The following is a 24,531-nucleotide window of genomic DNA, read 5'->3' as shown; positions in this document are numbered from 1 at the left end:
CGCGGCCTCACCAGTCACCACCGTGATGCGCAATTGCTCATGTGTCAAGCGAGAGAGCCCCTCCAAGAAATTAAACCGTCCCTTTCCCTGATGTGATTTCTGAAACTTTTTTCGCGTTCCTTTGTTTTGATGTCAGTGAAATGGCCTCCAACCGTAGTCGTTTTCCCCTGTTTTCTCATGATTTTACAAGAGTGCTGATGGTTTGGTACCAATTAAACAGCTGAATCGCGAGAAGATGTGGTTACGTGGACTGAAACTGAGGTTATCGGGTGTTAATTCACATCACGGTAGTGCTGACAAAGTTCTTCAGTATTACTATTACCATATCCATCATGTACGTATAACCTTGTTATTGCTTGCGTGTTGAACGGTGCACTTTCCTTTTTTTAACGTGTTAGCTAGTGTATATGTAGGCCTTTACAAAATGCAACTCCAAACACCTGAACATCTACTCGCACTCAGTGGCCGAGGCGGTGCACGCGGAGGCGCAGGCCGAACTCCGGCTCGATGATGAACCGGAACGCGGGGGCGTGCCGGTAGTCCGGCGACAGCGCGAGCGAGAAGCGGGCGAGGACGAGCGCCACGAGCGCCTTGACCTCGACGAGCGCGAGGTTCTGGCCGAGGCAGGTGCGCGCGCCGAGGCCGAAGGGCATGAACGCCTGCGGGTGCTTGCACGCGGCCGCCACGCCGTCGCGGAACCTTCCTGGGTCGAACCGGCGCGCGGTGGCGCCCCAGACGGCGGCGTCGTGGTGCATGGTGGAGACCGGCACGAAGAGGTAGGTGCCCTTGGGCGCGCGCAGCCTGGTGCCGAGCTGCATGTCGCGGAACATCTCCCGCACCACGAACGACGACGGCGGGAAGAGGCGCAGCGTCTCCAGCACCACCGCGTGCAGCGTCCTCATCCTGGCCACCGCGTCGAAGTCCGGCGCGGCGGCGTCGCCGCCGCAGACGTCGAGCGCCTCGGCGCGCGCGCGGTCCTGCCACTCCGGGTGCGCGGCGAGGAGCATGAGGCACCACGTCGCGGTGACCGCGCTCGTCTCGTGGCCCGCAAAGTAGATGTTCTTGCAGTTGTCCACCACGAAGTCGTCCGCGCGCGGCTGGTCACGGCTGCTGTCGATGATGGAGCCCAGGAAGTCGCGGCCGGGCGTCGGCGCCGCCGCTGCCTTGCGCTCGCTCGCCAGCTGCAGGATCAGCGACCGGATCTCGTGCGTGAGCTTCCAGATCCTCCGGTTCTTCTTCGTGGGAAGGTGCCTGAGCGACGGGATGGTGAAGATGACGCTGGTCTCGGACATGAGGCCCGACAGCGCCCTGAGACGGAGGAAGATCTCCCGCCCCCTGGAGTAGTCGCCGCCGAAGCAGGCCCTGGAGATGACGTCGAAGGAGAAGCTCCTGATGTCCTCGTCCACGTCGATCTCCGCGACGCCGCCCGGCGCCGCGGCGACCTTGTCCTCCCACGACGCCAGCAGCGGCTGCGCCGCGTCCACCATCAGCTCCACCATGCCCTGCGCGGCGCCGGCGCGCGCAACCGACGAATCAAACATCAAACGCGGATGCGAAGGTCGATCGATCGATCGATCGGACGGCAATAAGCGGCGATCGTAGTGTCTGTTACCTTGACCTTGGCCATGTAGAACTCCGGGGCGATGAGCTTGCGCTGGCGATGCCACTCGGCGCCGTTGGCCTTGAGGACGCCGCGGCCGAAGAGGGGTTCCTGCCCCTTCTGCAGGTAGGTGGGCTTGCCCATGTCCAGCGACACGCAGCGCCCGATCTCGCGGATCAGCTCCGGGTCCGACACGTACAGCGCCGGCCGGCGGCGTAGCCAGTACAGGTATGTCTCGCCTGCAGAAACATCGCGCGGGTCATTTGAAAAGAATAGTGGACTGGGAATGAATGCTCTTGGGCTCGAAGGCAGTGCATGTGGCAGCTGTTCCGACCCGTTGTAATTTGGGCTGAGACGAGGCCTTTATCATGTGGGCCTATAACAATGTCGTCCAACATAGATGGGCCTCACGGCAACCTTATGCCGTTCAACCACCCACCCCCCCACCCCGCCCGCCCAAAACCAGTACTAAGTTAAATGGGAAAAAATACAATTATAGAACAGTAGTACTACATTTAAGTATCTTGAATTTGACTAAATTATATAATCCCAAATAAAAATTATTAGATTTGTTACGAGAGTATATCTATTTTGTGTCATAAATATTAATATTTGTACCTATATATTTAATCAAACTATGTGAATTATATTTTCTATAAATCTAATTATTTTTTAAATGAATTTCTTAAAAAACGAGGTATACAATTATTGGAGTAATTCAATAGTATATCGGAGTACTATAAGGGCATTCATAATGCAAGACTCTATCACCGAGTCTAAGACAATCAATTATATATTATTTATGGTTTTTTGGCTAAGGTGGCAGCATATTTATTTAAAAAAGAGGTAGAAAAAATAAGACTCGAAGTCTTATTTAGACTCTAAGTAAATAATTTTAGACTCGAGGATCTGGGCATCGATTGACTGGCGTTAACAACGGTTCCGGTCAAAGCTACACGATCCCCAGCGTGGATCCGGCCAACTGGCCCATGCACTGACTGTTCCGTGGTATCTTGGCCAGAAGATCCTTTCACCGATTCTCAAAACAAAACAAAAAAAAAAAGATCCTTTCACCGTCTCATCACGCGCACCGGCCGTACCCTCCGCTGTAAGGACAGCGCGGCGGAGAGAATATTCCTGATCAGCTGAATCTTTGACTGATCAGTGCAGTGAACTCCACTGAATTTGACCGGGATTCTGCAGATCCAGATTGACGCCGCAACCGCAACCGCAACCAACTGAGCTGCATGCAGATGCAGATGCAGCGCCCGCATGCAAGCCACCAGCTAGCTGACTTCGGCAGCACTTCGCCCAGCCCAGGCCGCGCGCAGCCATGCCCATGCATGGTGGTCCTCGATGATCGATCTCCTCCGATCCGATCCGTCCTCACCGGCGGCTTGCTTCGTTCACACATGCATGCATGCATCACCGATCCCTCTCTGCTAGCTACCTGACTGTGTCCGTGTCGCGCGCGATCGCGATGTGTCGTACGTACGTACTCCTACTACGAACGAAGCCCCCCTTATACTACTCGCTGACATCGTAAGCAATCAAGTACATACTGCACTATACTACTCCAGTGCGTGTGCATGCAGTTAGCTGGCCCTGTCATGTGGTCACAGTCGTCGCCGATCTCGTGCTCGTGCGCGTGCGTCTGCGTGCACATCTGATAATCTCATATATATACCTAGTACTAGGAGTATATATATATGTCTACGTGCACCGGTGCACGTGCAGTACGTATATATATGTAACGTTAACGTAGCATCAGTACCGGAGGTCGTTGCTTTGCTTGGCGAAGAAGTGATCGATCATCGTCGGTCGTCGTCAGAGATCGTACGTTGTGGCGTGGCGTGGCGTGCATTGCGCATATCATGCTCATGCCCCCTGGACCAGCGCCCGCCCGCGCGGGCACCTCGGCCGGATCGGAGGAAGGCCACTTTGCCCATGCCACCGATCCAACAGGGACGTACGGCTGGTCGGGCCTCGAGCAGGACTAGGCCGTTGCAGGCTAGCGCATCGTACGTCCTTCCCGCGTCACATCCATAGCGAAGCTAGAGCAAATTAGAGGGTGATGCATTTGTCTTGTGAGTGCATAGATTTGTATTATAGATGGTGCATATATGGAGAAATTTTAGAAAAAATCCATTGTTTTTATGAATTTTGAGTGGTGCATCTGCACCCACTCTCATAAACATAGCTTCGCCCCTGCCCATGTATATACGTCCACCATGACGTCCGCCATGTCGACGTGCCTTCCATGGCTTCTCGCTTAAAGCAACCACAATGTATATGGACTACTCAGTTCATATGAACAGTTTTTGCAGTCAGTAAGCTATAGTTATTGTTGTTGCCACAATGTATATAGACTTGATAATCCATATGAGAGAGGCAGGGGACAGAGAGAAGAATTATTTGTTTATTTCTTATGGGTAGCTCATAGGACTATGGGTACCTTTACTTATGGACGGTTTTATAGACCACTTCTACAATGTTTTTGCTAGCTGGTAGACAATATTCTAATGCTTATGGACTACTTTTTTTTTGTAACATTGTGGTTGCTCTTACAGTGATAGTATGTATCCTTCTGTCCCCGTGCGTTTGGTTTGTGTATGTGTTCTTATAAACTAGTATAAGTTCTTCCAGCACTTCTAAACGCTACTGGAATCGCGTGCCTTGCCTAATGTCGTCTACGATACTTAGCGAACGACAAAACACGCGACACTTAGCAAAGAGCGTATCTCCAGTAGTGAAAGGATATATATAGTTTGTAGTACTAGTACTATCTCTAGGAAAGTCAGAACGGCTTTACAATTTGGAACGGAAAGGAGTATCTCATGCGTGGCGTGATAAGGAAATGTAGGCAAGCAGCCACTCAACAACTAGCTAGTAAGCAGGAACGCCTCAACTTGTGTGGCATATAGTCCTCATAACTGATTCGTTTGTCGTGCTATGGATATGGGGGACACAACTTGTACGCTACTGTGTCCTTGTGGCGCGGACACATCCCACGGCCGGATTCCATGCATGGTTCTGATTATACACTACACAGATGAAACCGAACAAACACATGAATCCCATCTACGCAGGTCACTATATATACCTACCTATCTATATGTGATCGTGCGAATGGCGAGACATTACCGTACAGCACAGATAGGCATGCACGTACATCACACTCTGGCCAACTAGGCAGACCCATGTTCTGCAAAGCTATTATATTGGGCATAGAAAAGCTCGCTCTGAAAAGCTAACTAATAATATTTTCTGTTTTTATTTTTCCTCGTCTAATAAAAATACGGCAAGAGATTGCCGTCTTTCTAAAAAAAAAAGCTAATTAATCAGACGATGATAAAGAGCTTTGATCTCTGCATCATATATATATCGATCGTACGTGCTAGCAGCTCCACGAAATAGCTAGCTAGATCGCTCGATCTCAAGATCAACCTGCGTGCTAGACGTACACCTAGCAGCTAGCTAGGTGGCCGGGATGATCAGGGTAGCCACGATGCATGCATCAGATCCATGTGGAGTACGTGTCCTTGTTGGATCGGAGGGAGAGAGATCGATGCATGGACCATGGACGTACATGGACGCAAAAAAATGTTGAGCTCCAGACTTTCAGTCCCACGCACGTCCTTAAAGGTGGCTAGAGAGAGAGAGAGAGGGCCGGGATGCACGGTTGTTGCAGTACCAATGACACAGTGCATGTGTGCATGCAAGCACACTGCGCTGTCTGCAGTGTGTGCATGCATGAGCATGATCCTTCCGTCAGCTAGCTGCTAGGACGACTAGGAATGCTACAGTAGCTATGAGCCCTGCCCTAGAGGTTAGGGCTGATAACCTAGTCAATGCCACTGTAGGGGAGGCAGCAGCAGCAGCAGCATGCATGCATGCGTGTACCGGGAACAACTGATCCACCAGCATATGGACTGGTTTATTATTAGTAGTAGCTAGAATGGGGCCCCTAGGGATACGTACAGGGTACCTCTAGCCACTGTTTCATTAGTGGTTGAATTATTTGAAGCCGTTGGAAATCATATCATGTCATCTGGTGTTCAGTATGATGTAGTAGTACTAATTTTATAACATGTTCATAACCACAAGTCAATTGCATTTGGCTGATTGATATATATAATATAGGGCGTCATCATCATCGATGTTAAAGTAGCTTCATTGTTTATTGGTGTCTTGAGAAAGAAGGAATATGGGGGAGGGAGTGTGTGTTGTTTGATTGATTAGTTTTGTAGAAGTTTATAGTTTAAGATTGACTGACTGAAAGGATAGTTTAGTTTAGCTATACTGCTACTCCGTATGTGTATTGGTCAAACGGCCTTTACTTGAATTAGGGGAGAAAGAAGCACACACACGTACACACACACAAGTTAAACAAGTAGTAGTGTAGTAGTAGTACTACTACAATTGTTTGTATTAAATTAAAATCATTTTGACAAACTAATTAATACTGTATATTGCTATCACATCATACGTACGTACGTTGGCCACATCACAAAATTAATTAATGTTTCGACTAGTCCACATCGATCGTGCTATGATGAAGAATCGAGCTAATAATTAACTTCCATAATTAAGATGCATGGGTTTGACATGGAAGAAAAGAATTAAATCAAGAGTCCTAGACAACAAGCTAGCAGATAGCACCACGTATGAATGCAAGATGTAAGCAAGTCTTCAGATACACGCATTTTGCTCCAAGTTTCCATCAAGATGCATATTATTCAAGAAACTTAACATGCGCGAAAAATATGATATGCATTCTCACACGCAAGCTAACACGACCGGGAGTGCGCTATATATTATAGTTATCATACTATTATATAGCAATTTACATCGACTACAAATATCATTTTTTTGCTTCCATAATCGTTTTAGGTTTCAGTTATAGATAGTACACAGGAGAGGCCATTATTATCTCTATCGCAAAGAAGAAGAGTCAGCTTCTATCATGCATGCACCGAATTTCCAACTGCACATACATATATATTCTGGTCTGAATTATCTAACGACCTATATATACCAATGAGAACAAGAAAACTACGTACATCAGCGAGTACCTAGTATTCTACTTCTCTTCTTCAGCTAACATATACAGGCCGGGTACCGAACACCAAAACTAGAGGAATATCCTAAATATATAAATAAATTAATATTTATTTATTTATATATGAAACTATATATACATATAATTACATCAGATACATGCGGTTGCCGTATGGTACAATATACATGTTCTCACACACATCGCTGACGTGGTCAGTTTATATAGCATGCATGCAGCTGGCCACATCGTGTTTCTATATGACAGCAAGCACCACGTACTGGTCCGGGCAGAGGACTCGATCTGACGATCTCTTTGGCAGGCAGGCAATGGATAAGCATGGGCGTCGACGGCGGCGTCAAGATTCAGAGGAGGAAAGCTTAGCGCGATCGAAATGGAGCGAGAGCTTTGATCGGTGTGCTTGGACAGCTAAGGGCAACACATGCATGCATGCCCGTTTACGGAAATCCTACCTGATTAGGCGACTATAATACTACTATAGTTAGATTAGATCAGAGGATTCTGCCAGGGCCAGGGCAATTACTTATTCAGTAGGAGTACGTTGTTTGTCAGTCACTGGCCGGCCGGGCTGGCTAGCTAAGACCAAATGAAATATCGTCTAGAGTATCTGTCCCTTTTCCTTTCTTTAGATTTACAGCATGGCACTACTACTCTAACCATAGCAAATTATTTTTTTTGCTCCTAATAATTACAGAAAGGTACAGTGGTTTGCCGCATGCACACGATCTAGTGCAGGTGCAGCCCATGCATGAACAATGGACCAGCAGCAGCTAGTAGTGACTAGTCATGGTAGCCATGCTCATGCATCGCGCAACCCTATAGGTCAAACCGGACGGTCCCAAAAAACCTTCATTCACCACCTCCTCTCCGGCAATTAATACGTGCATGCATATGCGCAGGTCGGCCGGCCGCGCGCGCGCGACTGGAGCTGGAGTGCATGCCCAGCACCAGCAGCCCAGGACAGTTTGACCACATGGCCACCCGCTCCCCCTATACTATTATCCGCAGCTACCATGCCTATAGGTGTAGCTAGGCGGTTGTGTGTTGTCTGCAATTACTACTTTTATATATATACTCGTCTGCTTTAGTTTCTAAATTTTTTTAAAATTTTTCATCATATTAAATCTTAAAACGTATATACGAAGCATTAAATATAAATATAAATAAAAACTAATTACACAATTTTATTATAATTTACAAGATGAATCTTTCGAGTATACTTAGTACGTCCACAATTGGACAATAATTATCAAATACAAAAGAAAGAGCTATAGTATCCAAAGCTAAAAAAATTCGCAAACTAAACAAAGCCATATATATATATATATTGTTGAAGAATTTTTATTAATTTGTTTATTTTTTAATTGTATTGTATTGTAGTAGTGTACTCGGTGATCCAGGAACCTGGCTGGACACCCGGTAGTTGACTCAGCCAGTTTCTATCATCATGTTTGTTCATCCATTCTTTCTAGTATTTTAATTTTCCTTAACTTGCTTGCTAGCTTTCTGATGTTGACTTCATTGACAACTCAAACCCCCTTTGGGTAGGGGTGCAGTGTTATTTTCGCCCACTTGTGTGTTGTAAGCAGTGACTTTGCAACATTTTTCGTACTAGCAGTAATTGTTAATAAACTACAACTAGTTAATATGGTCAACTTGCTTGGGGCTAGCTACAGCAGAGTACTACAACCCACATGGATCTATATGTTGTTCATGTAGAACTGAGATGAGATTTTGAGAATACGAGTATGTTGTCAGTTCTAGCTATTTCTGTATGAGTTGGGTTTAATAATAAGGCACAAAATCTTGTTTGTCATAAAAACCCCAATCTTTTTCTACTAAAAAAAACATGTCCAGCCTTTAACATGGGATAGCAGTATATACCCATGCTAGCTGAAGGTGGCAACAAGCCTAGAACTTACTACTACTAATAATATTGTTCTCTTTCGTTCTCTCTCTGTGCTGGCTCTCTCTCTCTATGGCGCAAGAACCTACAATACCTTTGCATGAGAGAACAACGGCGACCTCATCATGATAATCCAAGAAAATTACTAGCGAGTATATATATATTAGTACTGTTATATATATAATAAATAATAACAAGCCGCACGATTTGACGGAGACGACGTACCGTAGGCTTTCCTCCACTTCTCGAAGTAGGGGAAGATCTTCTTGCAGTAGTCGTCGAAGCCTTCCTTCTGGAAGTCCCGGCCGCCGGCGGCCTCCGCCACCGCCGCGGCGGCCGCCCTCGCCTGCATCTCCGAGAGGTTACCCGACAGGAACGACGACGGCGGCGGGCCGTCGATGCCCTGCCGACGGAAGGCCTCCGCGACGCGGCGCGGCCGCTGCAGCCACGCGGAAATGGCCAAGACGAGCGCCGCCGCGACGGCGCACCACCCAGCTGCCAGCAGCATCAGCGGCAAGAGGCCGTTGTACCCCATGATGGCGGTCATGCGCGGGCGCTGCCTGTCTCTCTCTAGGAAGAAACTTGTCTGTGTGTCTATGTGTTCTCTTCCCTCGGCGGCTCCTCCCGATGGTCAGCTTTTATAATAGAAATCACGCGGTGAAGTATGAGTGACGCACGCGATAATTTTGAGGTGCTCAAAGTATGTACTCGCCAAAGGGAGTCCTCTATCTACCATAGTATATAAGGCGTAACCAGCTCTAGTTCAAAAACTAAGACCATATTTAATTTTCTCCGTCAGCACTAGTACTACTACATTAATATTTGTGAAAGAGCACAACTTGTATTATGGGACATCTTATATATTAGGACGGAGGGGAGTATATGTCTAGGCCAGCTGGGAGCGTACATAGCAAATCCACATAAATTTCTCAAGAATTTAGTTTCTTCTAGCAAAAAGATAGTTAGTACACAAACATGGCACGTGGTACTACTTTGGCAATCGTCTTAAGCTTAGCATTATCTATTACTAGTAAATACAGTATATCTGTACGTTACAACAAGACTCAATATATATACATATAAAGAAATCGGACTTTGTATATATCATCACTAGATGTGAGTTGTTCTAACTCATATAAACACGAGACGTGAGTCCAAAATCACATATGACAAACATAGGGTTATATGTTTGCACGGATGGCATGAGTGTAGTTTGAGAAGTAAAAAAAACGGGGCACAAAAATTTCCACTACCTGGACATATAGTCAGGGAAGGCGGACGGAAAAAATGATGAAATTTTGGCTCTTTAACAATGGTACAAATATAAATATCTATATAACAGTGTATTAGAAGAAGCTCTACATTTGTTACGAGGGTTTATAAATGTAAGATGAATCGGGAAAAAGGAAAAAATGTTCATTGGATTTTATGATAACCACCTACTGATGTTGATTTAGTAAAAATTACAAGATTAGTTGGAAAAAAGTATGCACCTTTGGTTTTCATCAAATGGTCTAGATTTGAAATTTAGGCACATGTAATATACATTTAAATAACTTTTTCACCTATGATGTTGTAAATATAAAAAAGAACTAAAACATATGATCAAATCATAATCAAGTAATGTTGTTGTAACTACTCTAAACTTGAAATCTTCACTCGTTTCAACAAACACATCTTCAAGAAAAGATACAAAAGGCATTGAGACCAACAAAGTTCATAGAGAAAATACAATCAAAAGCCATCAATTATTCAAGATCTATCACAATAATCCTTATTTTTAAATTATTTGTTACCTTACAATTAATTCTAAATTTTAAAACTAAACTTTTAAAAACATTAGCTTAATTTCCATATGTATCATTATAAATGAAGATAAATTTCATTGGTTTCCTCTAAGGACGCAAAACTGCCACATTATCATAGAAATCAAGAAGTAATCGTGTATAGGAAAAAGATATAGTAAAGAAATTAAAAATGGGTAAAAAAATTCAGGAAAAATACATTGTAGAATTCAATCATCGCTACATCCAAGTTGAACATCGTTACCTCGTTGACCATAAAAAAATAATCAATCCACTTCTGATCCACACGTAGCTCTAAAAGGATCTATCGATGGCTAGACTAGGAGTGATGTCAGGCCGGTCGACCTACTGGTCCCCACCAATTAGCCTCTACTTCATATGTTAGTTCCCCCCCCCCACCTCCTAGATTGCATCTATGCCATTCTTTCAAGTCGGTTTGATCTGAGGGCTCATGATTGATGTTTTGGTCTATATATATCGGCCCTACTCCCTCCCTTAGTAGATACCTAAAACCCTAATTCATATCTCTAGGATCAAAGTTAGCAATCAAGAGAAGATTAATCCTTCATAAGATCTAATCTTATAATTAGAAATAGTGAGATAGAGAGTGAGGGAAGAGTTTGGAGGAGGTGTCGAGCTGTCGGTGTTCTCTCCCTATGGCTTGTACCTTGGTGGAATCAAGTTCTACTTGAGCTTGCTTCTAAGATTACTCTAGTAATCAACTTTTAAATCAAGTAAGTATTTTTTATATTGTTCATCAGAATCATGACTCTGTTTTTGAGTGCTTTAAGTATTATTCATAAGTGTAAGCGTGGTGCTTAGACTTAGGTTAATCGTGGATGTCACCTGCATTTTGGAAGGTGGTAGATCTCATGTGTGACATCTGTTCTATATAGCTTCGTTGATCCTTTGTATTTCACCTCTCGTCTGTAGGGCTAGAAGGACATAGTTACTACCAAATCATCCTCTAGTGGTGTCTTTCCCTAAGTAATATCCCTAGTTGAATAGTAGAAGACATAACTTACATGAGTTAGATCTAGAAAACTTTATTTTTCCTTTCTATGCTCCTACTTATCTTAGCCTTGTTGCTACTCCTAGTTAAGTTAAACCTTAACCCAATAATCACTCTAGGTTAAGTTAGACCGTAGTTAGTCTCATATATTTCCCTATGGATATGATACTTGGAATACCTCCAGGTGAAAGCTACAACAATATTAGTACGCTTGTGAATTTATCTATGTACATTAATTTATAGCAACAATTCTACAGTGCCAATCGTGGCGGCACTATTGGCATGGTGTTTGTTCGCCAACTGTTGTGTGCGACGTGAGCCCACCATGGCCTTTGTCATCGTTTTCATCCTTCTGGAGGCATCAATCTAGGAGCAGGTGGCTACCCTTGGGTTGTTGATAGTCTTGCGTGTCGTAGAGGCGGTGACCATGATCCTAGGCTTTTGGGGTCGTGGCCCTTGGTTGCATAGAGGTCAAGCCTATAGTCGTGAGCTCCATCCGGTGTGGGTGGGGTCATACACCCGTTTTATCAGGCCATATTTGGATGGTGGGTCACCATACCTACATCACCTTCTCGTTGTGTTGTCTTGTCTGTGCAGCGTGGCGTAGGGATAGTGCCTATCAAAATTGAGGAGATAGTTGTCCCCTTGGTCCTTGCGGAGTGAGCGAGGCATGCCTGCTCCTATCAGAGCAGGACCACTTGACCAAGCTCGACCTCTCCGCATTGCTCCCAAGGGTCGGGCCGAAGGAGAGGTCATGCAGCGTCGTCTAGCGTGTGATGGAAGGGAAGAGGTCGCGATCGATCTCCCGCCTTAGCGTTAGGCTAGGTCTATTTGTCCTTACACGGGCCTTAACTGTTGTGCTTGCGCTAGCTTGGTTGTAGTGGCCTGCTCGCACTGCTGACTAATCGGGTGTTCTGAGATATCCAGGGTACCATAACCCCAACAAGAGGCTTCGATCATAATAATCCATCGTATAATCAATCCTACTTAGATCATAATTTAGTTAATATGATTATTATAATTAGAGGGTATCAAAGAGGGCATTATCTTAAGAATGCAGTATATGGCCTCTCTCACATTAGCAATGAAAAATAGTTTGGGAAACAAACTGGCCCCACATGTCCATACATATAGGAACACAAGGGATGGCTTTCTATTTGGTCCACTAGTAGACAATAACTGCAGTCCAGTAGCGCGGCAAAGCATATCGGAACAACTTTGTGTTCGTTAATGCCTGCTTGTAGGTGTGTCAAGCGAGTAGGTTTTGCGGTTTCCTGCATTAAATTTAATTCCTTCTGAAAGTATTCTATTGGCGTTGGCGTCACAAATGTGCATGATTGGACAGGCACCGCGTGCTACTATTAGTGAGATGGCTGATTTATTAGTAATTGTTAATTTAATTAGGTGATGGAGCCAATCAACCTAGCAACAACTGAGAGTATATAATATTGCCTTTGTTCAAAATTAGCTTATGTGTTTCATTTCATTAGGACTGGACTTTGATTCGGGACAAAAAAAATCACAATCAAATGTAAATATTTTCTTCGATGATGTACAATCTAATATAATGGGGATTGCCCTACTATGTACCTGGGTAAAATCATCGCTCCCGTACCTAGTTTTTCCCTCTGTTTTCTTTTCTTCTTTGTAAATAGAATCATGGAAGGGAATAAGCATGCATGAAAAAAATACTTTAAGGCTCAGATGAAAATATTCTCTCTCGCACCCTAACTTTAAGCTACGGTGAGCATACACACTGGATTTACACCCTAACTTGTACTAGAGTTACATTGATTATTTTTGTATCCAAAACCCTGATTTTAGTTACTGTCAAGTTATGTCAGATTTATTGCACTCGGTTCGTATTAAAGTTACTTGATTATTTTAGTGTCATTTCTAGATTGAATTAGTGCAACTAAAAATCTAGATGTGAGGAAGGAATATTAAATCTGTTTCTTATATATCACTCCTTTAGTCGAGTGTGGAACTCCCGCCAATAGATTCTACTTCTATCTAGGAGAAATGGAAAGAGAAGAAAAGTAAAAAAGTCATTGTGGGAGAGAAGATTTTCACTCAAGAACACAACAGAGAGCAACACCGACCTAAGAGCAGCTCCAAGGGAGTTTGCAAATGAGTTTTGCATTTTAGAATTTGCCAAAAAACTGAAAAAGAGGGGTCCAATGGTTTGGTATTTGAGTTTGGTATTTTGGGCAAGTTGGCATTTGGAGGAGGAGAATTGGCAAAAATGCCAAACTTTCCTTCGCTTGGCAAACGGCATATCCGCGGATTTCTCGTGGCCGCGACGTACACCTAGACAAATGCCAAGTTTGATTTGCAAAGTCCCTTGGAGTACTCCTATTTTTAGACTTTGCATTTGTATTTGGGACTTTGCAAAAAACCACAAATGCCAACTCCCTTGGAGTTGCTCTAATGACCTCAGTTTATATTATACTTCATCCCAAATTATATATAGGTTATTTTTATTTTCTAGATTATAGTTTTTTTCTACGCATATCGATCTAATGCCCATTTTGGCAGGGCTTTTGACTAACTTAATTAAAAAAGTCCTACCAAACGAGCACATAAGAGAATGCCTTCTAAGGCCAAAACCAAGGCAAAAATGGTGACGTCAAAGCCGTTTTTGGCCAGAAACTGAAGCCACCAAAACGTGACTTCTTCTGGCTTTACCATTTTAGATAAGCCCCAACACTATCAAAGTAAACCTAAATATGTGCTATATATAAACATGTAATAAAAAAATATGTATCTAGAAAAGTCAAAATAACTTAGAATTTTAATCAAAAGGAGTAAATGGTAAAGCCTTTTCCTCCTAAAACAAATGCGCCTACAAATTTAAGATGGAATACTACGTACAAGTTGTCGTTGGATATTTGATTTTCGAGTTTGTTGCGTTGCTGACTTGTTGCTAGGATAGGTACGGCGGGAATGTTTGATATATCTAGGTCATGTAAATGAGTCATCCGAGTACATGAGTCATTATAAAAGAGTAAAAACAGTAGAAAAGCACCAAGTGGGCGGTGATACAAATTTAACCTGGTCAATTTTGAATTGGAGTGGCACCTGCGGCCTTAAATATTTTTTTAAAGAACTTGTCGACGGCGACATGGTCTATCATCAAAAGAATTTAATAGCATATAAATAATCCCCTATAACAAGTATTCATTAGTCCAGTCTCAGTGGTCCGTTTCAATGCACTATTTTCAAAACAAATCTGCTGACAGAACATCAATGAAACGAACAATGAAACAACCTCCACAATGCATGAGTTTCACCTTGATGTTTCCTAGGCTGGGCAAAGCATTTAATTACTGCAAAATGATTGGATCACATGCAAGATGGTGAAACGATTTAGTCCTCAATAGGGATTTCATCCCGTTTCACCGCGTGGGAAACAACGCCCACGGAGTTTCACCATGGTGAAACTACTTCCTTCTCTCTCCTCTTCGTTTTATGCAAAAAGTGCAGTTTTGCTGACATGGCGCTCTAATAAATGTGCATGACATCTTGGTGAAACCCCCACTGAGACTAGGCTTAAAACATGAGCATCCCCGTCAAGTTAAGTAGATAAAGCAAGGTTAGCATGTTTCTTCACCAACTAAGCTATGCTAAGGGCACCCTTAATGACGAGTTGTTAACTCATATGAAGTAAAAGAAGATAAAAAAATAGAGCATACTAACATGCTAGCATAGAAAAACATGTAAGTATAGACGTATGAATCACATGAAAGTGTGCAAGCTTAGCTCTTCATAAAGAGCTATCTAGTTGTTTTCAAAATTCTCTCTCTTTCTTCCCAAATAAAATATGTTATGAGCTAGCTATTATTAACTAATATTGGAGCTGACCTAATAACAAATGTGGATGCATGTTAGTATATGAGTAGACCTCTAGTATGGATTCTTACGTACTCCCTCTATACCTAAAAAACTAACGTTTTGGACTCCCATGTAGTTTTTACAAAACTTGACGTTCTATCTATGCAGGGAGGCCTTGGACTCGTTTACCCCTCCCTCCCCTGATTAATTGTGCGGCCGCTTGCTCGAGCCTGCTCCCTGGCCGCACCATGCCCAATCGCCTGCTCCCTGGCCGTACCACGCGCCATGCAGCAATTGCCCGCTCGCAGCAGTGAAGCTGCCACTCACAGCCAGTTGAGATGGTTAACTTTCTCGTACAGGGAGCAATCGCAACCCTATTTATTAGGGGCAAAGAAGGAAAACTAACTCTTAACTAATCACTCCTTGGTTATCAATAATCGTATCCTAAACGTTAGGTTTTTTGGGTATGGAGAGAGTACCTAACTAACGGTTCTAAATTTGACAACATTACCATAATTCCAACCTGATCAACATTCACATAGTGTGGCACAAGTGGTGTGCATAATTAATTCTCCTCCAATTTCATAAACTGAGCGTGTTGTGTGACTCCTAATACCTTTTTTATATTGATTTAAGAAGTCGCTTGAAGTGTTTGGAGTGTTTAAGTTGCAGCGACTAATGAGAAACTTTTACGTGACGGACCGTATCACTCGGCAAATATAAACAACCACGTGAAATCATCTTATTGGGTGGTCAACTGGTGATGCTACTTTTAACTGGTCGATTTTAACTAGTGTATCATGTGTCTCGATCTCCTATTGATTCTATTGTATACATCGAATGACGACTTATTAACACGCCTTATTATAACCCCTATACTTAATTAGATCTCGTTTGATAAAAAGTCCGGCTTCCAGAAATCTACTGGAGCTAGGTATATATCTTATATTTGTTTGTAGCTCTAAAAAAACATGAACCCAAAGCTAGGAATACGTTGAAATTTAATTTATTTATCGTTTAAATTAAATAAAAACATTTAAAATAGTTTAGATTTCAAAACTAAAGTTGTACACCCTTAAAACCTAGCCACGACATCTTTAGGCCATTCTTTACCCTTGAGAGATGACTCACGAATCATGACATATGTCATATATGTGCATAGACCACATGGTATACAAGAATATGTATGTATTTTTGTTCCAAATTATAAAACAAATTAGATATAACTTTTATCATGCACACTACATCTAAATATATACGGTAAAATCAATATATCCAAAAAGTCAAAACATCTTTATATAGTTTGGAATGGAGAAAATGTGCCATATAATTAGGTGTGTACGGTAAGGTAGGTGTGTACGTCATATAATTTGGAATGTGTAGGGAGTATATATAGCCATAAAGGTACTCCCTTCATCTCAAAATAAGTGCACTTCTGGTTTTGGTGAAGAGATCAATATTAGTGAGAAATTACATATATACCATTATAAAGATGTAATGATTGGACTTCAAGGAGAGAGAGAGTAGAAAAAACAACGTCTCATACATAAAGACACACTTATTTTGGGATAAATTTTGAACCGTTAAAGTGCATTTATTATGGGACAGAGGGAGTACTTATTGTTGTTGATGTGTGATGTGTGTGGTGTCGTGTGGTGCGCATCAATAATCCTTGTGTAGGAGTAATTGAGAAAACACACATGTCCCTTATAATTAATACCACACACATTGTCCCGACCGATGACGAGTATTGGACAAACAATAGCGGCTATGGCCTCATGTCGCTTTGCTGAGGTGATGTTAGATCAGTCTCAGTGGAGTTTCATTTATCAATTTCTAATGGGCTCATATGTTGAAAACAATGTGCACAAGTTTCATTCTCGTAAACTCATTTCATCTCATAGAACTTTTATCACATCTCCCTTCATTTATTTATACCTCCCTATTTTAATAAATTATAATACTTTTTGTTTTCTAAATACATTGTTTTTACTATGTATCTAGACATGAGATACGTATTAAAAGCTATGTAACTATAATCCGGAATAGAGTACTATATATGATGTCACCTTATTATTTAATGTTCACAAAATTCTCATAAAACCTCCACCAAGTATCAAATGTTGGTTCTTGAAAGGTTTTTAACCCTTCATCATCATGTAATAATGCCTGCATTGTGTAATGTCGATGAAGAAGGAAAGTATCCGTATATTCCGATTGACAGGCACGTGCAACTAATTCAAAAGATCAGAGTGGACGAGGTCAACAGTGACCTGTCTTTGGATCCATGGGCCTAGCTTCCAGGCCATACAGGTACAGAGGCCCCGGCTAGGGCTAGCTCAAAGCACTACACGTGACTACGGATCCAAACCCTGAAACCCTGGGCATGCAGCTGCACACACCGGATTGGAATTGGAACATGGCCCGACCAACCTACTCTTGCTACCGCAGTGCTAGAGCCGTGTCTAGCTGCTGCCTAGGTATACAGTACCCTTTCCTTTGATTTGATGACAGCAGCCTACGAGTATTTCAACCAAAAACCAAAAAAAAAATTTAAGATTCTCCGTCGTATTGAATCTCACACGGCACATGCATGAATCACTAAATATAAACAAAAACTAATTGCACAATTTATTTGTAAATCGTGAGAAAAATCTTTTAAATCTAGTTCGTCTATGATGGAATATATATATATATATATATATATATATATATATATATATATATATAGGTTTTTTTTACTCCCAGGAGTAATTACTCCCACCCATAGTATACGTACTGTGTGGAGCTTCGGCAAGGTAGACGATGCTTAACGGGCTGAGAACGTGACCCATTTAACCGCGAACACCGGCTCAGATTTACGCTGGGTTTGTTATATACGTATGCACGTTAGTATGTCTACATACTTGCAGCTCCAGGACTGTAGATCGAAAGTCATACTTGCGTTCATATTTTTTTTCTTAGAGGGTAAGTACGTCCATATACACTAGAAGACAAATATAGTATGTGTGGATACATATACAGTAGTATGTCCATATATATGTATGGTAGTATGTGTTCATACTTTTTTTTATTAGATAGTATGTCCATATACATTAAGAAAAATATAGTATGTGTAGATACATGTATGGTAGTATGTCCATATACTTACTACTCATGCTCGTCGACTTAAATAGATGGAGCGCTATAATGTTTGATCCGATCTGAAATCTGAAATCTAAATCCATTGTGTCGTATTCACCGCATAAAAGCTTTGGATACGAGGACTCAAGAATCTATATTACAGAAAATGGGAAATCTGTTCAAGGAGACATACAGAGGAAAGAAATGGATTATCGCAGGTCCGGCTAAATCTCTGGATCTCCGTTCCGATCCGGTCTAGGGGGATGATCAAGGATGAGACAGGGGATGCCCTACCGCCGGCCGGAGAAGTAAGATAGCGACGGTGGAAGGATGGCCTAGATGCCTGGAGGATCTTGATCGCAGCGTCGTCCGATGGAGAGACAGGTACAACCCAGTCGGCGGCAACCTGCTTCCGCTCCATAGACCACCGGCGTCAGCGCGTCGCCCTGCATCCTTGCCGTGCGACAGTGTCTGCTCAACCCGTCTAGATGAGAACGAAGGATAATGAATCGCGGAATAGATATGATTTTGAATGGAAGTCGTACGTATCTCATCTAGCAAGTCAAGCGCTGGAATAATTATTAAATAATTAAAAAATCATTTACTCGGTGGATGACTAATAGTATGCGCTATATACCGTATACATGCTTTATTGGGTTTAGTCGTTTGTGATCCGCGAGCAGTAGTGCGGGACAAGCCAGGATGGAATAAGGGAGTAACTATATATATATATATATATATATATATATATATATATAAAAGGATCTCCATCTCCATGCATCCTAGTGGCGTCGATCGAGAGAAAGCTAGCTAGCTAGCTGGCGGAAGGTGGTAGATCGATCGACGACGCGACTGCATGCACCGGCGCGGCGGATGGTGGATGGAGCACTTGTAGGTGCGTGCATGGACGACCTGTCCGGCCGGCTTGGCTGTACGTCTCTCGATTCCATGCTGTCTCTATTATGCGACCAAGGAAAGGAATCCACAGGTCATTGGATGATGATCGATCTGTTGTGCTGTGTGGTGCCATGCATGCCACCACCGCTGCCCATCGATCGATCGGGACCGGGACCAGCCTAAGCGTAGCGTAGGCGTCTCTGCCTGCCGCTGTCTCCCCCTGCCCATGCGGCTGTCCTGCCGCCTTGCATTGCCGACGTGTCGAGCGCCGCCCGCGGCCCTGCCGCGTTCGCAACACGGGGGTGGGCACGCGCCGTACGCGTCGCCCGTGGCCGTGGCCGGGGAGTGCACGCGCGCGGCGCGCGCATGCGCATCCAGTCTGGTGCCCGATCTGAGCCGATCGATCGAGGACCAGCGCCGCGGCCGTCCCGTTCCGCGGCCTGGCCGCGGTGCTTGGGTCGGGCGTGCCGACGCCATATGGCGAGCCGCGCACAGTGACGACAGATCTAAAAACATGGAAAGACAGCACGGTTGGTAAGACAGCGCCGCTAAGTGGTGCATGGAAACCCCCACGCTCGACATGGAAGTGTTTAGTAGCTCGAGCTGCGCTGGTCCCAAATTGGTTAGGACCTGTTTAGATTGGTGATGAAAATTTTTTGGGTGTCACATCGGATGTGTCGGAAGGATGTCGGGAGGGGTTTTTAGAAACTAAAAAAAATAAATTACATAGCTCGTCAGGAAACTGCAAGACAAATTTATTAAGCATAGTTAATCTGTCATTAGCATATGTGGATTAGTGTAGCACATAAGGCTAATCATGGAGTAACTAGGCTTAAAAGATTCGTCTCGCGATTCTCAACTAAACTGTGTAATTAGTTTATTTTTTATCTAAATTTAATGTTTCATGCATGTGTCCAAAGATTCGATGGGATGACACTACACCACAACACCGCATCACCATCAGACATCTGACGCTAACAATTATATTTATCGATGGATAATCTGTCGCTAAAGATAACTCACAAACAGTCTGTCGCTAATTCCTCATTTAAGGATTCATCATCTGTCGTTATAGGTAATTATATTTAACGTTGAATTATCTGTCGCTAAAAACAAATATACTGTCGATCTGTCTGTCGCCAAAAAGAAGTGGCCCCCACCTAGATCGCACACCTGGCATTATTATTGGTACAAGGTGACTTGTGTAATGCTGAGTGATAACGCAACTCTACATGAGTTCTATAACTTTGTTGTTGAGTTTAAAATCAAATAGTGAATAATGTTTATTCTTAAACAGGGCACTTAAGAAATAAATAAAAAATGATTTAAAAATACTCTTATGGCCTTTCTTATGGAAGAAGTCCACTTTAGGTCCCTCAACTTTCGCGAAAGTCTATTTTTCATCCCTGAACTTCAAAACCAGATAAAATACATCCCTTAACTTTTAAAACCATGCATATTACGTCCTTGACATGGTTATGAGCAGTTTTGAAGGCAGTTTTGTCTTTTTCATTTTTATTTATTTCCGTTGAATATTTGTAAAATTATAGTAAATCATATTAAATTCATAAAATATTAAATATGATTTTGTTGGACTAAGTAGATCTACACAGTGAACATATAATATGGTATGCTTTAGTACAAAGTTTTTTGTTGTAGCTTTAGATCTATGTTTTTCAATAATTAATTCGAATAATTCACAGCTATATGTTGTATGGCCCAATTGTGGTGAATTTTTTATGTTGTGCTAATTATTATATGTTTAAACTATGGTAAAAATTTCATACTCATTAGATCATGTATAACTTAGTTATAGATTTATTAAGATTTAACAAGCATAAACTTGAATAAATCGATAACTAAGTAATACATGATCCAATGAGTATGAAATTTTTACTGCAACTCAATCATAAATAATTAGCCCACTATATAATTTTCATCACAATTGGACCATAGAAACTATAACTATAATTAGTCTAATTAATTATAGAAAAGCATAAATCTAACGCTGCATAAAAAAATTTGTACTAAAATATACTATATTATATATTCAATGTATAGATGTACTCATCTGAAGTCTAACAAAATTGAGTTTTCTATTTTATGTTTTTTATGTGATTTACTGTGATTTTTCAAAAAATTCAGCCAAAATAAATAAAAAGAAAAAGACAAAACCGCTTTCAAAACCAGGTCAGGGATGTAATCTGCACGGATTTAAAAGTTGAGGGATGTATTTTACCCGGTTTTAGAGTTCAGGGACGAAAATCAGACTTTCGTGAAAGTTGAGGGACCTAAAGTGAACTTTTTTTCCTTTCTTATTACACTGCAGCCGCACGCAGGCCATGCAGCCGGCCAACATGGGCCCAGGTCGAGAATGCCACTTGGGCTAGTTTCTCCCGTAGGCCCGTTTAGTGCATATGTCATCGCAGCCATCGATCCTTATCGGACGATCAGCCTTCTTTCTCGGTTGATACAAAACCGTCTTCCATCGAAACCCTAGCGTATTACTCCTTCCTTCTCCATCATCTTTCCACATACGCAGCAGCCAGATGCGGCCACAACGACATCGAGAATGGAGAAGGAATGGCGTCACCTTAGCATCGTCCCTCGCCGGTCGGCTGACATCACTCCTCCGAGTGTTGCGGCCTCGCGCCGCTCTGCCTGTGCGCCCGCCGGGTTGCCATTGCGGCGCCGTCGCCCCCCGCACTCTCCGCAGCAGCAACGGCGACGGTCCCGGGCCGCCCCGCGTCTACGGCCATCTACCACGACTGGGCGCCCTTAGCTGGAGGTGCACGGCACCATTGAGCGGCCACTGGGCCGGCGCCCTTAGCTGGAGGTGAGCACGCACGGGAGAATGCCGGCGGCGGTGGCGCAGCTCCCTTCAGTGGCCGTCAGCGACTTCGTGTTGGGCCGTAGGGCCAAGGGCGAGCACAACGATGTCTTACGGTGACTCGGTGAGTGAAAAGAGTTTGTCTTTCACCTTAGGATTTGGATGTTGACCGGATCTGGTGAAACTTATGGACTGTTTAGGGATTTTAAACGTCTAGGTTTCGGATTGAACTGATTTGGGGGAAAAACGTGACTTAGGGCTTGAAGAAAAAACTTTGATTTCCCCACCGACGACTCATCATCGTGTGCTATGTGTTAGTCCAATTCCATCTTCTACTCGTGAATGGCTCACTTATGGATGATGCACACCACCTGCTCACCGAATTGCCTCTACAACAATTTTTGTTATTAACCACATAAACATGCTCCGGTTTCTGTAGCACAAGAATGGCGATGGGGCATATGTACAGTTCACAAGCAATGGCACACGGGAGCCGCTCACCAGTGGGCTGCCATCGTGTGCCTCAGTTGCGTCACCATGCTTGCATGCCCACTGCTGCTATGAAGGTAATAATGGCACAAGCATTGTGGGGGACCTCATATAGTGGCATGGGCATGACATTTTTTCAGAGGCTAGCTTCCTTCTCATATGGATTTCATATGCACAAAATTAAGTATCTAGAGCTATAGTCTCTATTTTTTCAACTGGGCTTATTAGATATTTGCTTTGGCTTTACTTGACATTCAACTAGACAGATGGAACCAAAATCCTCTCTATACACTATAAGTAAGCAGTTGCAATTATATTAGAATATTTCCTTAGGAGCAGTTAAATCACTAGCCTAGTTTTGAAGGGCTATTTTGAACTTGTGTACTTGTATATGTGTTTTTATATGTGGTTATTACTGTAAATTACTAGTTGAAAGGAATTACAAGCAATTACATTGTAATGCCCTCAAAACATTGGTATAGATGGCATTGGCAGCTGCTCCAGCCAGCATTTGAGTTAGCCATAATATTAAGTAATGCCTCTCAACTGCAACCTTGACTAGTACCATAGCTCAATAGCTGAGTCGTCATAATATACTTTTTCAAATATTGTTAGAATTGGAGGTGATAAGCTTAGGCTACTGTGAGCTATGTTTTACATTAGAAAAGGTGGTTGGCATTTTTTCACAACTCTTAGCTATATGGACTTAGTGTACTGGAGTGATAAACTTAGTCTACTGTTGTTTGAGTTAAGGCAGCAAGTAATTTATCTATGAAACAATCTTGCCAGATAAATATAAATGACTAACATAATATTATCAGTCCATGATTGACATGTCTGCAGCTTTCTTCTTAATTATATAATTTATGTCATTGCTCTGTGCTTCTGACCGGTGTATGCTCTGGTGTTGGGTGCCTGGGCATGCTCTCTACAAGTTGCTGTTCGGTGCAAACCAGCACCTGCAGCTTTAGCTGCTCTTGATTTCTTGCTTGAGCTGGGAACAAAGACAGCAGCTGTTCTTGATTTTTCTATCGACAGCTCTGTAGTTTCTTCTCTAGTGCGTGCCTGGCTTTTGCTCTGAATTTATTTTAGTGCAGCAGGTTGCCTATTGTTAGTGAGCAGCAATTTGTTCTCACAGCTGGAAGCCTTGATATTCATATCAACAACATAAGCTATTCTTTTACAACAATAGTTGTAGCTATCTACTTTCTCGACCTTGATCAGCTCTACAACTACAGGAACTGTAGTTTTCTGTGTTAAATCTTCATCAGTGATAACTACTATTGCTGCTATATGTTCTCAATTGTCAGTTACTCAGTTTCAAAAACTTGTTAAATATGCAGTTCAGCAAATATGCAGTTTAGTGTGTTCATGAGAGCAGACATTTAGAGTTTCAGTTTAGTAAATAATGAATAATCTGAATTTCAGTTGCCTAATACATGGTTGTTTTATTTTCCAGGAAGTGTTGGACAGTTTTTGGCTTGAGCTTTTAGAAAGTGGTTCTCCATATAACGTGGTGGATGTCCTTTTGGTTTTTGAGTTCCTAGAAATACTAGTATTGCTTTTGGTGTCTGACTTTGTTGGATTATTCAAACGGTGTGTAAGACAAGATTGTATGTTATATATGTATTGACCTCCATGATGTGATGTATCTGTTTCTATATCTCTATGTGATAGACACTAAGCTAATTAAGCTTGTGGGTTTGATATGTGCCAAATGTTTTTTCTAATTGTATTTATTTTTTTGGGTACTTTTTTGTGTCCTGTTGAACAATCTGTCGCTATAAATACATAAGTTGTTGGATGCTTTGTCGCTATATGCTTGCTAATAGAGCATCTGTCGCTAAAACATAGCGATGGACTATCTGTCGCTATAAATATTTAGGACAACTGAGTAATTGTCGCTGAAAATATTGTCTGTCGCTAAAGATTTTTAGCGACAGGACTTACACCGG

The 24,531-nt window shown here is 42.7% G+C and overlaps 1 protein-coding gene and 1 long non-coding RNA gene across 4 annotated transcripts; one reads left to right on the top strand and one right to left on the bottom strand.

Annotated features, from left to right (window-relative positions):
* Positions 289–9,187, bottom strand: LOC8077014 (cytochrome P450 714D1). Its single transcript, XM_002439928.2, has 3 exons — positions 8,812–9,187; positions 1,613–1,839; positions 289–1,502 (listed from the first exon to the last, which is right to left on the bottom strand). Exons 1-3 carry the CDS (start codon positions 9,131–9,133, stop codon positions 459–461), a joined length of 1,593 nt encoding a protein of 530 aa, XP_002439973.2. The 5' UTR covers positions 9,134–9,187; the 3' UTR covers positions 289–458.
* Positions 21,747–24,327, top strand: LOC110430017. Of its 3 annotated transcripts, none has more exons than XR_002447189.1 (3): positions 21,747–22,211; positions 22,288–22,653; positions 24,036–24,327. It is a non-coding gene; the product is annotated as an uncharacterized LOC110430017 (long non-coding RNA). The 3 variants fall into 3 exon arrangements; XR_002447190.1 differs by lacking the exon at positions 21,747–22,211 and having other exon boundaries at positions 22,218–22,400; positions 22,527–22,653; XR_002447188.1 differs by lacking the exon at positions 21,747–22,211 and having other exon boundaries at positions 22,218–22,653.

The sequence above is a fragment of the Sorghum bicolor genome, chromosome 9 (assembly GCF_000003195.3).
Source record: "Sorghum bicolor cultivar BTx623 chromosome 9, Sorghum_bicolor_NCBIv3, whole genome shotgun sequence".
NCBI lineage: Eukaryota > Viridiplantae > Streptophyta > Magnoliopsida > Poales > Poaceae > Sorghum > Sorghum bicolor.
The sequence above is the reverse complement of the archived record's forward strand: the minus strand, read 5'-3'. Positions and strand labels throughout refer to the sequence as shown.

Bases quoted from the DNA above. Each gene is read 5' to 3' on its own strand.
- LOC8077014 (XM_002439928.2), bottom strand. From the start codon at position 9,133: ATGACCGCCATCATGGGGTACAACGGCCTCTTGCCGCTGATGCTGCTG. The intron at 1,840-8,811 runs GTACGTCGTCTC...ATGTTTCTGCAG, and splicing joins GAAGTGGAGGAAAGCCTACG to GCGAGACATACCTGTACTGG. The intron at 1,503-1,612 runs GTAACAGACACT...GGCGCCGCGCAG, and splicing joins TCTACATGGCCAAGGTCAAG to GGCATGGTGGAGCTGATGGT.